Consider the following 14,483-nt stretch of genomic DNA (forward strand, 5'->3'; position numbering starts at 1 on the left):
TTTAGTTAGTGTTTTATTTGTTTGTTTTGTTAAGAATTAGCTTACCCCAAACTGGAAGCAAATTTGCATACACTGAATAATTTTAAGTTCTCATAGGACAAGGGTTGACACTTAACATAGTTCAAAAACCTTCCTTTTTCACTCACACACACCTTCATTCTGGTGAGCTTACTTTCTTATACTTACTGTCATTAACAATTACCTGATGAAATTAAAACTTTTTACATTCCATAATATTTGATATCAGTTTTAATAAGCTATTAGATAATCTTGCAATAACTTATATTTTTGAGTGTTACTCACCATCATTTTCTTTTGGCACTGATAGGCACTGAAATCCTTTGGCCTGTATCTTTTATGAGCACCACTCTCATTGTTAACAAGAAATTCACCAATAGGGACAGTTCCTGTGCACCATTCAAGTACACCACTTCGCTGAGAAAGGGGAACCACCTGAAGTTACAGATTAAGTATCTTTTGATTATGGAAAGGCATTAAAGAGCATGTGATGATTATTCAACTATCAGAGTCAGTGTGAAGCATTTTTTCAAGTTATACTATTATTTTTCTGTCCATAGGAAGAAAGCAACTGAAGATAAACAAGCTCAAAGAATACGATTTTCTAGTCTGCTGCACAGACTTCTGAGAACGTGCTCTTCTCTCAATCTCCATGATCCCTGAGAAGTCAATCCTGTTAATTATACTCATCATCTGTGACTGAGCCATACTTAGTTTGTTCCATTTAGCAGAGGAATTAACTTTGCTTTCCTACACTTTTAATGTCAAATTCAAAGAATTTCACTTGGAAAATATCAAATGCAGTGTCAATTTTAGTATACTTTAATAATTGAAAGTGTATGCATTCTTGCTTCGTAGTCTCGTTAGCTTCACCAAGAGGAAATGTATTCCTAAACATAAAAGCAATTTTACTGGGAAGATTAAAAATTATGACATTTTATAAATGTACATAAAACGTAGAAAATAATATAAACAAACACCCTTTTACTTACTAAACAGCTTTATCAAATCTAAGATTATTCATATTTGCTGGGAAAGAGACAAAGCTCTCTTTGTACCCTTCACTGACCCCATGCCCCTCCCTACCAACAAGATGACTGCTAACTTGCTTATCATGTTCCTGTATTTTTGGGTATACAGTATGTTTATTTCAAAGCTATACATACATAAGTAATTGTAAGCTTTAAATAAAGAGTATTTATACTATATGTATGTTTCTGCAATTTGCTTTTTTCTCACTCAACACTGTTTTACCTTAACTGTGTTAGTACACTTAATCCTAAGTCATTTGTTTTAACAACTGTACTTTGTATAAATACACAATTATCCAATTTATACAATCAGAATATTAACATTTACATTATTTCCAGATTTCCCTGAAACACTGCTGCAATGAATTAATCCACTAATGAATATATTTCAGTTTCTCTAGGGTATACATGTACCTGGAAATTGAAGAGCAGGGTCATTCGGGATACACATCTTCTACTTAGTTGACCATATATTGCCAAGTAACTACACAAAGTAGTTGTACCAATTTATATACCCATTAGTAGAGTTTATTCTATAACCTCCCAATGTATTGTCAGACTTCTATACTTTGTCAATCCAAGAGGTGTGTAATAGTATCTCACTGTGGTTTTCATTTGTATTTTCCAGATTCCCAGTAGAGTATAATCTGATAAGACTTATTGGCTATTCAAATGTTTTCTTCTTGTGAACTGGCTGTTTGTATTCTTTACCTTTTTTTCTTACTGGTTGTCTTTTTATTACTAGTTTGTAAGAGTTATTTACATATTCTATATATAAATTTCTTGTTGTTAGTAATATTATAACAATCCTTTTTGTGTTATTAACATTTTAAAATTCGTTTTCTCAGCCGCCTGTCTTTACAGTATCTTTAATTCTATATTTTTAATTTTAATGTACTCAAATATGTTTTACTGTTTTATGTTCTGTGACTTAACATGAAGGAGGTCTTTCATTAATTTATTAACTGTATTTGTTGAGAGTCTATTATGTGTTACACACGGTGCTAGGGCACTTGAGAATAGAGTGGCAACGAGGCAGATGAGACCATGCCCTCATAAAGCTTCATTCTGGTGTCAGAACGTATATACTAATAGACATTTAATGATGCCAGGTAATGAGTATTATAACAGAACAAAACATACATTTAAAAAAGTGAGTAATAGAGACGTGGTCAGAGAAGGCGTCTCTGAAGAGGTAACATTACAGAAAAACCTGAAAGAATAATAATTCATGCAAAGATCTGAGGGAACAGTATTCCAGGCAGAGGGAAGTGAAAAGCCCTGAAGTGAAACAAAATTAGGATATAGGGAATATAAGATGCTTCTGTCTTAAGTCACCACTCCCCCCACCTCCTTGCCTGCACACATACCCCTAACTCTCTTCTGCCCACTCTGCCCTTCCCCTGAAATGGTCCTCTACAGCTGTGATCCCAGAGCAAGGCTCATGTTCCTCTCATGGGGGCTCTACCCCAGCTTTTACAGTGTCTGGGCCTTGAACCGTTTATGACTGTCCTCTCTAGATGAGTAGGCTCAGGGCCAGCACCCTGTCTCAAAGATGCCAAAATGAGGCTAGTTCTGGATAAGCTAGCTGGTGGGGCTCAGCCTTAGGGACACACTGCTGCTCAGATCCTAAGGTTAAGCCCCTGGATGTTCACAGGCCTAGGTCCTGGAGGCTACAGAACAGGAGCCATGCCCTGAAGCTCCTGAGAGCGGCCCTTGCAAAAGGCTTGTGCTTTAAAGCCTCTTTCAGGGCTTCAGGCTTCCTTCTGCTCTATGTCCACCCACTCTGGTTAAGGGGGTGAGTGGAAGGGCTTGCCAGGGATCATGGACACAGGGTAGGCCCTGGTACCATGGGTTTCAGGCTACTTATCAATTTTCTTATAGGAGCACAGTCAGGGGCAGATGAGGCAGGGCAGAGAGGGCTGGTCCCTCCTTTCCTCTCAAACTCCCTCAGATGTTAAATTGTCTCCAGCAGCGGAAGAAGGACAGTGACTGTGAATCCCACGCTGTGTATCCTTCCTGAGCCTCTGCTCACTCTCAGGGCCAAGAAGCTCTCAAAATGGAGCCCTCTCTTTAGAGGCAGGGCCATAATCTGAGGAGCAGTGCTGGATTACAGGCATTTTAGTAAGCAACCATTAAACAGGTTCTGGCTGCCTGTTAATGCGGTGAGGCCTCCTACTTGGGTACAGTGAAAAACAAGCTAGAAGAACCCTGGCCCAGAAGACTCTGCTTGCTCCAGTAAGTCACAGTGACCCTGGGGGTGATGGCCTTGTGTTGTGGGGCCACTGGGAGTTGGTGCCCAAGCCTCTCCCTATTCTGTGCCCCGGTGGCAATGGAGCTTCTTCCTGCCCTCAGCCTTGGCCTTCCCCAGTGGTGTTAAAGATAAGCATGATTCCTCTATCTTTAGCTTTTTCATTCTCTAAAAATGCACTTAACACTTTGCATTATAATTGTGTGTCTGTTTCCCCTGCTGAGCTCCTTAAGAACTAGGACTATGTTTTATTACTTTTATATCCCCAGCACCTACTAGAGTATCTAACACAACACTAGGCGTGTAAATAAACAATTATTGTACAAATGAATGAACAGATCTCATAGCCTTTCCAACCGATTTTCTTTCCTGCTTAAGTAGCTCTAAATGCCTTCCTTCCAGAAAACCCAGCCCTATCTTTGAGCTAGCTGTGACCCCTAATGCTTGATCACATTAACATTCTTGCCTCCTAGTATATTCCATCAAAGATCGCTTTTCCAAAATTACTCTCTATTAATATCTAGTTATGGGGAAAAAAAATCAAACCCTTGTCTTTTTTAAGAGACTGATCTAGAAAGGAACAGGTTGGCTTTTTTCTATCTCATTTCAGAGTTCAACTGTGATGTTGGTTGATGTAAAAACAGTTGAATTCAAGTTTCAAAAGGCAAATGGCAGTGTTTCCTCAGGTACTAAGATTCCCTGGAATAGCCTATTTCATCTGAGTATCTGAGTATTTTGCTTGGGTGTCACAAAAAATGATTGATGACTATTTTCTCAAATTACCTCAAGGTACACAGCTAGTACCATCCTAGATACATAGAAATGAAGTTAATTCATTATATACAGTGAATGCCTTAGGGCATTATGACTTCTCTCCCAGAATCCTGGCTGAGAAGGAAGATATACCACAAAGAAGAAAAATTAGTTATTGGCAAAAGGCATAATGAAGAATTAAGTACGAAACTTCCTTCTGCATGTAAATACTCTTTATATAAGACTTTGATTTTAAAAGAATGAATCCTCTCATATCTAAGACTTTAGGCTAGTTGTTCAATATACTTTTTAAAAATGTAGTTTGGGTAGAGATAAATTAGTCCAGTCACACAAATTCTAGTTATCAGAGGGCTATGTTTCAGTGTCAGCATATACAATAAGAACTTTGTCTTCCTTCATCTCCATGTGATTCTCTCTGATGAAAGGTATCTGGTGTGCCTCAATATATAGGTCTCTCCTTTTGAGGTTGTATACTGACATTTGGGTACCAAGAGCTAATTTCAGAAGTCAATGACCCTTCTTGTTGACACAATGATAACAGGGCACCTGAATGCCAGATTGGGAATGACTCCATAGAAGACCTGGACTAGGCAGACTGCTTCCCTGCATACACTATAGAACTTCAGGAACGTTAACTGAAATCAAGAACAACTAGCAATATAGTTATAACATAACTTTCCCATTCTTGGAGTAATCTCAAAATAATATACATCTATTAGTCCAGTATTATAATTCTAAACAATAAAGTCAAACCTAAACTCTCATATGAAGAGGTTACTTTTTAATATTCAGATGTGTAACATTAAATAACTCCACTATTTAATTGGTAAAATAGTTCTCTGTAAAAATCAGATATTTAAAAAGTCATAAGGTAGAAATAGAGTTTAGTCATTTCTGCCTTCAAAATGTTTTAGGTTAGGGCCTTCTCTCTCTCATGCTTTATAGCAATGAACTTTGGAAGCTAAACTGTGTTACCTGCTTGGAAACCTGAGTAGCTTTCTGAAAAAAAACAGGTAATCTTAGAGCCCAAACTTTTTGCAACACATTGTATCCCAGTTCTTCAGTCATCATCTATGCTATCTAAAAGTCTGGCATTTAGAACATAAACATTTTCTTTCATTCATGTTATTGAATATCTGCCCTCTAAAAACTTCTCAGCAATTGTTAAAGTACCTGCCACATTAAAGTACCTGGACAGTTAACAGCTCATCAACTTTGTCCTATAATTAAGCTAGATAAAATGATAGCAAAGTAACTAGACTGGTGGGTCTAAAAGTACGGTTCCTGAAACACTGCTGCATCAGCATCACTTGATACCCGGCTAGAAATGCATATTTTCAGGCTCCATCCTAGAATTAGAAATTCTAGGGGCTCAGCATCTGTGTTTTAACAAACCCTTCCAGGGATTATGATGCCTGCTAAATTTGAGCAGCACTGATCTAAACCACACCAAAGAAGTCCTTCTGCAGAAAAGATTTCACAGATCTTTTTTAAACTTTTGCTCTTAGCACTCCACAAGAACTTGTTTTTTTGTTAACTGCTAATAGAAAGCATCAATTATATTAGTTAATATCCTACAAAGTTTCACATGACAAATTTCTCACTAACTTGAAGGTATTACGAAAAAGTGTGCTTTTCTTCATGCTTCCCACCCCTCAACCTCATCCAACTAACAAGTGAGTTTTATATTTCTATTTCTGTAGGCAATTAAGAAGCTCTAAAAAAGTTCAGTTTTCAATTACAATAGCCTGACTCAATCAGAATTTTCGAGGGTAGATCTAATTTCTTTTTCCCTACTCCCCTAACTATTTGGTGTTTTTAGTTTAACAATTATTTTTATAATTTAAAAAAATGTTCATTTAGGGCAATTCAAAATATATTAAAAAGGAGGTATTATCCATAATCCCATCATACCCAGAGTTAATAGCATTTTTGGGTTTATTCAGGAACCTTCTAAAAGTCAAAGCTATATACTGATTTCTTATAAATGTATATATAAACATCCGTTTCAAGGCTATTAATCTATTTTTATGTCACGAACTATACCATCTTCATTACTAAAGCTTTACCATTTGCTTTCATATGATTAGACACAGTCCACTTTCACCGGTTGCTTTTATCAAAGACATTTTAGTCATTCTCACCAATATATTTTTCAAGATAAACTTTTAAATCATGTTTCCATGATATAAAAATTTTTACTGGAATTTCATTGTCTATGCATAAATTAGAAATGAGCTGACATTTTTCACTGCCTTCCCATTTAAGATATGAGCCTTCTCCCTTACCTTAGTTTTCCTTTATTCTTTCTTGTTATAGTTTTGTAATTTTATTTCATACAGTCTTGCATGTTTCTTATTAACATTAATCCTAGGCAGTTTATTCACATTATATACACTATATTATTGTGAAAGGGACTTTTTTCTATTATATTTTTATTTACTTATTTTTTTATTTTTATTTTTATTTTTTTTGCGGTACGTGGGCCTCTCACTGTTGTGGCCTCTCCCGTTGTGGAGCACAGGCTCCAGACGCGCAGGCTCAGCGGCCATGGCTCACGGGCCTAGCCGCTTTGCGACATGTGGGATCTTCCCGGACCGGGGCACGAACCCGTGTCCCCTGCATCGGCAGGCGGACTCTCATCCACTGCGCCACCAGGGAAGCCCTCTATTATATTTTTAAACTAGTCTTAGTTGATGGTTGGGATACCTCGAGGTTAAGTAGGGTTAACTCACTAGAGAATATAAACACTTGTGGTATATACCATTTTGCAGGTTTAAGAAACAGATATGGGACTATCATAAAAGTGTCTCTGAAAGGTTGCTTCTCTGCTATACAGTAATTATCTTAATTTATTTATACCTTCACAGAAATAGAAACAAGGAATAAATAAACAAGCCTTGTTACAGCAGTGACATAAGAATAAAGGGCAAATAGGAGATACAGAAATGAAACCAGAAAGGAACACCTGTAAAAAAACAGGCCCTTCAAAATGAAGGTTTACAGCTATTTTTAAAAATATAAACATGCTAGCTGAGCACTCATTTAAGGGCCAAAAATGATTAATTAATAAAGTGACTTGAGAATTCTCTTCTCAGGCAAAAAGCTGGAGGAAATGCAAATTGGTACATCCCTCTATTAAATGTAATCTGACAGTATCTAGCGAATTATAGGTGCATTTACTCTTACCCATCAATCCAACTTTAGGAAGTCTATCCCACAGATTCACCTGCACATATATGAAATATTATATGTTCAGTGTTATTTATTGCAGCATGGCGTTGTTTGCTACAACAGAAGACTACAAACAACCCAGATGCCCATTTTATATGAAAGGGACTTGTATGATAACTATGTACTAATACATAAACCAGAGAAAGATTTCTATAACATATTGCTGAATTAAATATATATATATATATATATATATATATATATATATATATATATTGCCATTTCTCTAGAAAGGGGGGAAATAAGGAAATATATTCATATATTCTATTTGCATAACACTGGAAACAAATGAAAATGGTACTTATAAGAAGGGGGCATGAGGTTGACAGGGAAAATGGTAAGAGAAGGCTTCCCTTTTTATACCTTTTTCTATTATTAGATTTTTGAACCATGCAAATGTATTACCTAGTCAAAAACTAACATATTTAAAATTTAAAAACCCTATATTATATACTATATTCTTCACTGAATCAGTATTTTCTTTTTAACATCACTTTTCCTCTTATAAGCACTTTTATACCAGAAATAGGCCAAGTGGTCAAACATAAGGGGAAAATACTTTAGCTGATTATTACAGGAAACAAGATTTCTTGAAACAAAAAATTGCTGCAATTAACATTAATGTGTACTTTTACAAAAGAAAAATATTGTCTAAATCAGATGTTGGCAATATATGGCCTTTGGACCAAACCCAGTCCCAGACTGTTTTTGTACAGCCTGTGAGCTGAGAATGGTCTTTCAGGTTTAAAGGGTTATGAAGAAAAAAAAAAAAAAAAAAAGAATATGCAACAGAGACCTTATGTGGCCCACAAAATCTAAAATGTTGGTCCATCACAGAAAACGCTTGCTGACCCCTGCCTGAATAATGGTGTCTTTTACATGTTCTTAATGAAGCAGCAGAAGTATAAACTAGTTACCTTATATGTGCAGATAGTCAACTTCCTCTTCCTGGTTTCAGTATTTCTCTGCAGCAATGTATTACACATCTGGAAAACCTGCTGCATGACAGCATCTTGTCTCAGGTCATCACGGCCCTTCAGAATAATCAAAACACAAATAACTAAGCGTAGTTCATTTTCTTTATTATAAAATCACACGAAGAGTCATCTGAGGACGCCAAAGGGAACTTAGAAATCAATCTGAAGATTGTGCTCCTCGTAATAGTCTCTTAAATAATTAAGACCTAATACTACTCTTTCGTTTAGAATAAGCTATACCACTGGGTAGACAGACCAATTTAGAAATAAGAAGTTTCCCCCCACTTGCTGCTTTTGTAATTAAAATAATTGGAACCCCTCCACTTGAGGGCACACTGTAAAATACCAGGGTAGAGGAGCACTGTTGTTTCTCTACTACTTCCCAGCAAGGCCCAAAGAGCTTAACAGCAGAGTAAGGGAGGAATGCTGTCGCTTTCTGATACATTTAATAGCACTTAGCACAGTGCCAGACTCAGGATACTGAAGCAAGGGCCTTCAACTTGAACTATTCAAGAAAATAAGCAACACTCACCAAAATTTTTTTTTCCATAACAAGCAGGCTGATGTTAATCTCATCATGTCTGTACATGTTAAAAGTATTCTTTTACTTCAACCAACTATTATAATAAGGCTGGTCTTTCAGAGAGACAAAAAAATGAGGAAAAGCATTCTGCTTCTAGAAAACAATATATTTCTACTTTATGTTTTCCTCACCTGTAATTATTCAGAATAAAAATAAAGACCCAAAGTAGGAAGAAAATATCAACTAAAGTTTTCTATTTGACTTTTTTCATTAACAAAAGGAAAATCTCACCTTGACAAGCTGTCTCCTTTCCTTGCCATCAGAACCCAAACAATCTATTATTTTTGGTAAATTTAAACCTCCTGCTAAACGAAATTCTGCTTTAAATGACTGTATAGTCACCAGATTTCCATATTCCCCTGTGGGGTCCACCTAATAAAATGTGTAAATATGACAATAGCTCAGATACACAATTTGCATTTAAAGAAAAATGAATTATAAATGACAATTTTACTATTAAACAGAGGAATGAATGACAATGTGCTGTTGGTTAAGAACTGAAGTGGTAACTTTATAAATGAAGGAAAGAAAATTTGATATTGGAAAGGCTTTAAAAGTGACATAAATAAAATTTACCTCCCTAAACATCTCTTAATAAAAGTAGGGCATACAAAGTTAGAACAGTGTTACTGAAAAACTACTGAAAAACCCTGGTTCAGGTCTTGCCAGTGACCTGTATATGTTAAGTCATCTGTATAAATTAAGTCATCTCCTCACAAAAACAAGGTAAATTTTAGAAAAGTATGGAGAGGAGTTTTCTTGGTTGTAATTGCTAAATCTGGCATTTTTCAGGAAATATTCAGCTAAATAACTTGCTGATAGGTTAATCCACATGATGAAGCTACATTGCAAATCAAATAACTACAGATATTAAACACTAAACTACAAACTCAAAGGCGAGATTTTACAATGTAGTTAAAATGATCATTTTCTAAACTGTAACCTTTATTATTACATATATCCCTGGCAACATCGTACTTCTAACGATAAAAGACCATCAGGACATAGCTGAAAGTGTCATGTATATTATAGTCAATTTAATATTGTAATACATATTGTATTATTTAATACCGTAATACATCACAGTCAATACATTCTAATGCATACAGAATTTTAAAAACCAGTATAAAACAATTAGGGACTTTCTTGCTCAGTTAAAACTTAATTTTGGCATAAACACATGAAATCTTTCCTTCTTCTGGCCAATGAAAATAAGTCTATAGACTTCTTCATAAGAAAGATGACAGCTGTAAAAATGAAGGCAAAAGAAAAGAAAGCAGGAGAGGCCTTTAAATATTTTAAGTCTTGGGCAAAGGGAATCCAATAAAAAAATATATATATAGGCTGGGGACTTCCCTGTGGTCCAGTGGCTAAGAATCCGCCTTCCAATGCAGGGGACGTGGGATCAATCTTTGATTGGGGAACTAAGATCCCACATGCCGTGGGGCAACTAAGCCCGCACGCTCTAGAGTCCGCGTGCCACAACTAGAGAGCCTGTGCACCAGGACTAGAGAGAAGCCCACACTCCGCAATTCAGAGCCTGCACGCCACAAGGAAAGATCCCGCATGCTGCAACTAAGACCTGATGCAGCCAAATAAATAAATATTTTAAAAAAACACAACAACTATAGGTTGAAACAAGTGAAACTGCCAATATTTAACCAATTTTGACCTACAACAAAGGCTATTTCAAATGGTTTAACCTACTAAAGAGTAATTTAGCTTAATTAAAAAATCAAAACAGTTAATGATAGATTACCTTAATTTCCATAGTAGGAACAACAACATCTTCTAAATTTTTAAGTTTGATAATGGGCTGGTCTGCCGGAATACTTATGCCTTCTGTATTTAAAATAAAGAGGTTTCAGTGACAACTGCAAATCGAGGAATAGTACTGAAGGTAAAGCAGGAGAATTCAGCAGATACCATAAACCCAAACTGTGGCTAATCTGTGGTTCAGGCCCTGATTTAGAAATGAAGACCAAGGGCTCGGGACACAATGCCACTCAGGGTCAGGGCATAACAATGGTTAACATGGCTTACAAATGAATTTGCAGGTTACTTGGCACTGGTAACTAGACCAGATTCACCTGAGGGGTCAAATCAAGCAACTTAAGATAATTATATACAGTGTAAATAGCACATAGATAATGTACTCCTGTCATATTACTATTAAATGTGACTAAAGGACATGACAATAGTCTTTGTTTGCTTAGAGAGGAACACTATGAGAAACCTCATTCCTATTTTAAAATTATAAGAATTTAAATGTGAAGATATGATTCTGAGCAGAAAAAATACAGTTATTAAAGTATGGGGAGAGAGATATAAATAACCAAATATTATAGCAGCTTATTTATAATTATTTAAATAGACACAGCAAGAAGAATAATGGAGAAAATGATAAGGTCTTGCCATTTTTAAGTCCTAGAGTGCAGTCACCTATTATCAGTTCCACAAAAAGATAATAAGTAAAAAAGTGACTGGAGGGGTGTTGAAGCTATTAGACAAAAATTAAGTTTTGAATCATGTGTGAGTTGTAATCATCAGGACTTTCACATCTATAATTAATGTGTGTGAGTTGAACAGATTTACATTATTAAGCTCTATAATTAATATATCCCTACAGAGAATAACACAGCAAGAAGGCAACACTCATTCTTTCAAACTGCATACTTCTCTGAGTCTTCCACTGAGTGGCATCTAAATTTGCTAGTATAATGTAAGCATCACAAAGTGCCTCAACACTTCTGACCATCTGAGGTCTCCTGCTTCTGATAGTACGTATTATTTTGTTTGCAGCCTCAGTTCGATCCTATTAATAAAAAACAAACAAAAAATATTACATAAGCAAATACCCAAGACTTAAACTTTTCAGAGTTATAATAACAAAAAGAAAAATAATTTATGCACAAAACTAGACAATGGAAGGACTATAATCCCTCAGAGACAGTCACCTTATTATGAATGAAATACATCAAAGATATAATAATCTCAAGAGTAAATGACTTGGGTGTCTTGTAAAATTTATTTTTTCTTTGCTCATTGCTCTGAGGAAAAAAGGTAAAAATACTTTTGGTATTTCTTATGCTTTGAGAAATATTCAGGAATTCTGAACCAATTTTAGGTAGCATCACAATAACAAAGGATTTACAAACTGAATACTGTCAACAACACACACTCTTAGAATTCCTGAGACTTAAGAAAGGAATATTTTGGGAAAAAATGAATATTACAATTCAAAAAGGTATGCATGTTCAATACAAATACCTCATCAAGCTGAGAGCTTTGTTTAGGTGCATTTTTAGTTATTCTACTCCTTCTTGCTGCCTCTGGTTTGGTCAAAAATTCATCTTTGTTTGCATTTGCTAAAGCCAGTATAATAAACAAAGTATGATGAGGGTGATCCATTGAAATTCTAGAGATGAGCTGTTATAAAATTAAGAACTGTTAGTTTTATGGAAACAAAAAAAAAAATGAAAATCCATAACCTTTTTTTTTTTTTTTTTTTGGTGGTACGTGGGCCTCTCACTGTTGTGGCCTCTCCCGTTGCGGAGCACAGGCTCTGGACACGCAGCCTCAGCGGCCATGGCTCACGGGCCTAGCCGCTCTGCGGCATGTGGGATCTTCCCCAACCGGGGCATGAACCCATGTCCCCTGCATCGGCAGGCGGATTCTCAACCACTGCGCCACCAGGGAAGCCCCATAACCTTTTAAATTTTGCTTAACATTAAGATACGTGTTACTGTACTAGATGCTGCCGCGGGTGGACTGTGTGAGTATGGGTATGTGTGAGAGAGAGAGAGACAGAAGTACATGAGGAATAAGAAAGAGAGAGAAATTGAGTAACTTATGTGAAGCATGAGAGGAGACAAAAGGAAATCTTTATTCTTGCCCTTATATAGCATAATAAATATGAGTGACTAAACTTTTTTTGTATTGCCACTTCCTGGAGTGGAACAGTAGTATATAATAATATAAAAGAAAAGCAACTGTGGTTTGATTTTCAGGTTTACTTACATTATTGAGGACTTCATGAAATCCTAGGCCTCCCATCATCTTGGTCCCCATTCTAGCAGCCAATTGGTACATAAGAGGCAAAAATTTATATGATGGAATCTTCATTCCATCTCTCTACCATAAAAAAAGAACACAAAATTTAAAAAACAATGCATTTCAAATAGTCTCACAACTAAGCAAATAAATTATTCTAAGAAAATGCTCCTCTACTAGTGCAATCATCTAGCAGATATTAAATAAAACTTCACTAATCACATATTTTTACTTATCATTTATCTTAAAGTCTAGATTGACTCACTGGTAAGTCATAATATTTGAACCTAAATCAAACTGTATTCAGAACTGGAATACTTGGCACTGCTCATATTCCAGTGAATCCAAGGAGGACAAATGTGGACCTAAGGACTATTGTAATCTTGACTCCTGAGAAGTCAGTGTGAATAACAGGGAATAACTATTTTTCCCTACATGCTAAAAGTAACAGGATTTAATGTACACTAGTAGCAGAGGTTGGTTGTATCATTCTCTTCAGCCAGAAGAACCATTTTACTTTTAAGCTTCAAACTGATTGCCAATATATACCTTGTCAACATAACTTTACTATTAGGTGTCATCAATAAAACCTAAGATTTTTAAAATAAAAATTTACAAAATACTGCCACTTTAATGTTTTCTTAAAATCTTTTTTTCCATTTACAAAAATAATTTATCGTAAAAAATCCCAGAAAAGAATAAAGCAGGGGAAAAATACCCCACCTGTGATCACATCATTTTTAATTGCTTTCCAAATCTCCCAATCAACCATTCTGAGTACTTTCCTATGGTAATTGCAAAGATATAGGAAAAGGCTGACCTAAATACTCTCATAGCCACATAAACCTACATCATTAGAGCTAATTAAGTACCTATGTGTAGAGCCCTGAACCAAGTTCCAAGGATACAAAGTATACAAAATCCATGACACTGAGGGGCTTATGTCTAAACTTTTAAAGCACAGGCTAGAATATTGGGTTGAAAAAGAAAACTTGCCTTCATCATGCCATTGACTTCAGAAACTCCAGAATTTTCAAGCCAAAGGGAACAAAGACGGAATATCCACGTATCATGCCCTTCTCCACTTAATAAGCAATTGATGTAATTTTCAACTGCCTTACATAGGAAACGTTTACGATCTTCTTTCAATGCATGGAGCGCACATTCATCCAACTCCAGCTCTCGCTGAACCTTTACTGTGTATCTTACATTGGATAATTAAAGCAAAACACAAAAGCCATCAAATTTTATAGAACTACAACACCATATAAGATATACAAAATAAATGTAAAATCTGGTGTCCACCTTAGGAGAAAAAGCAAAATTCTAAGAATTATAAGGGGAACAAACTTAGTTTTGTCTTAAAGTAAGTTTGTGCAACTCAAAAGCTATCTTAGGCAACCAAAGACAAAGTGGACTCTATCCAAGGTATTTTGTTAACATTATTCTCTACTTACACTAAAATATATAGACCAAAAGCAGGTTTGAATAAAGGATTTAATTACATCAATATAGGTAACTCCTCTCTATTTAATTTCAACACCTATCTCTTCTTTAACTAT

The 14,483-nt window shown here is 35.7% G+C and overlaps 1 protein-coding gene across 4 annotated transcripts in view; it reads right to left on the reverse strand.

The window, feature by feature from the left end:
- The window catches only part of ATM (ATM serine/threonine kinase), a 139,292-nt gene that overhangs the window by 15,655 nt on the left and 109,154 nt on the right, over window positions 1-14,483 (reverse strand). For all 4 annotated transcript variants that reach the window (XM_028500941.1, XM_007110688.3, XM_007110689.3 and 1 more), the window contains 8 exons: window positions 13,918-14,125; window positions 12,889-13,002; window positions 12,139-12,297; window positions 11,545-11,683; window positions 10,628-10,710; window positions 9,100-9,240; window positions 8,226-8,342; window positions 304-453 (listed from right to left, as the gene is read on the reverse strand). In XM_028500941.1, coding sequence (XP_028356742.1) covers window positions 304-453; window positions 8,226-8,342; window positions 9,100-9,240; window positions 10,628-10,710; window positions 11,545-11,683; window positions 12,139-12,297; window positions 12,889-13,002; window positions 13,918-14,125 — 1,111 coding nt within the window. The remainder of the gene's footprint in view (window positions 1-303; window positions 454-8,225; window positions 8,343-9,099; window positions 9,241-10,627; window positions 10,711-11,544; window positions 11,684-12,138; window positions 12,298-12,888; window positions 13,003-13,917; window positions 14,126-14,483) is intronic.

This window comes from Physeter macrocephalus, chromosome 16, assembly GCF_002837175.3.
Source record: "Physeter macrocephalus isolate SW-GA chromosome 16, ASM283717v5, whole genome shotgun sequence".
NCBI classification, from domain to species: domain Eukaryota; kingdom Metazoa; phylum Chordata; class Mammalia; order Artiodactyla; family Physeteridae; genus Physeter; species Physeter macrocephalus.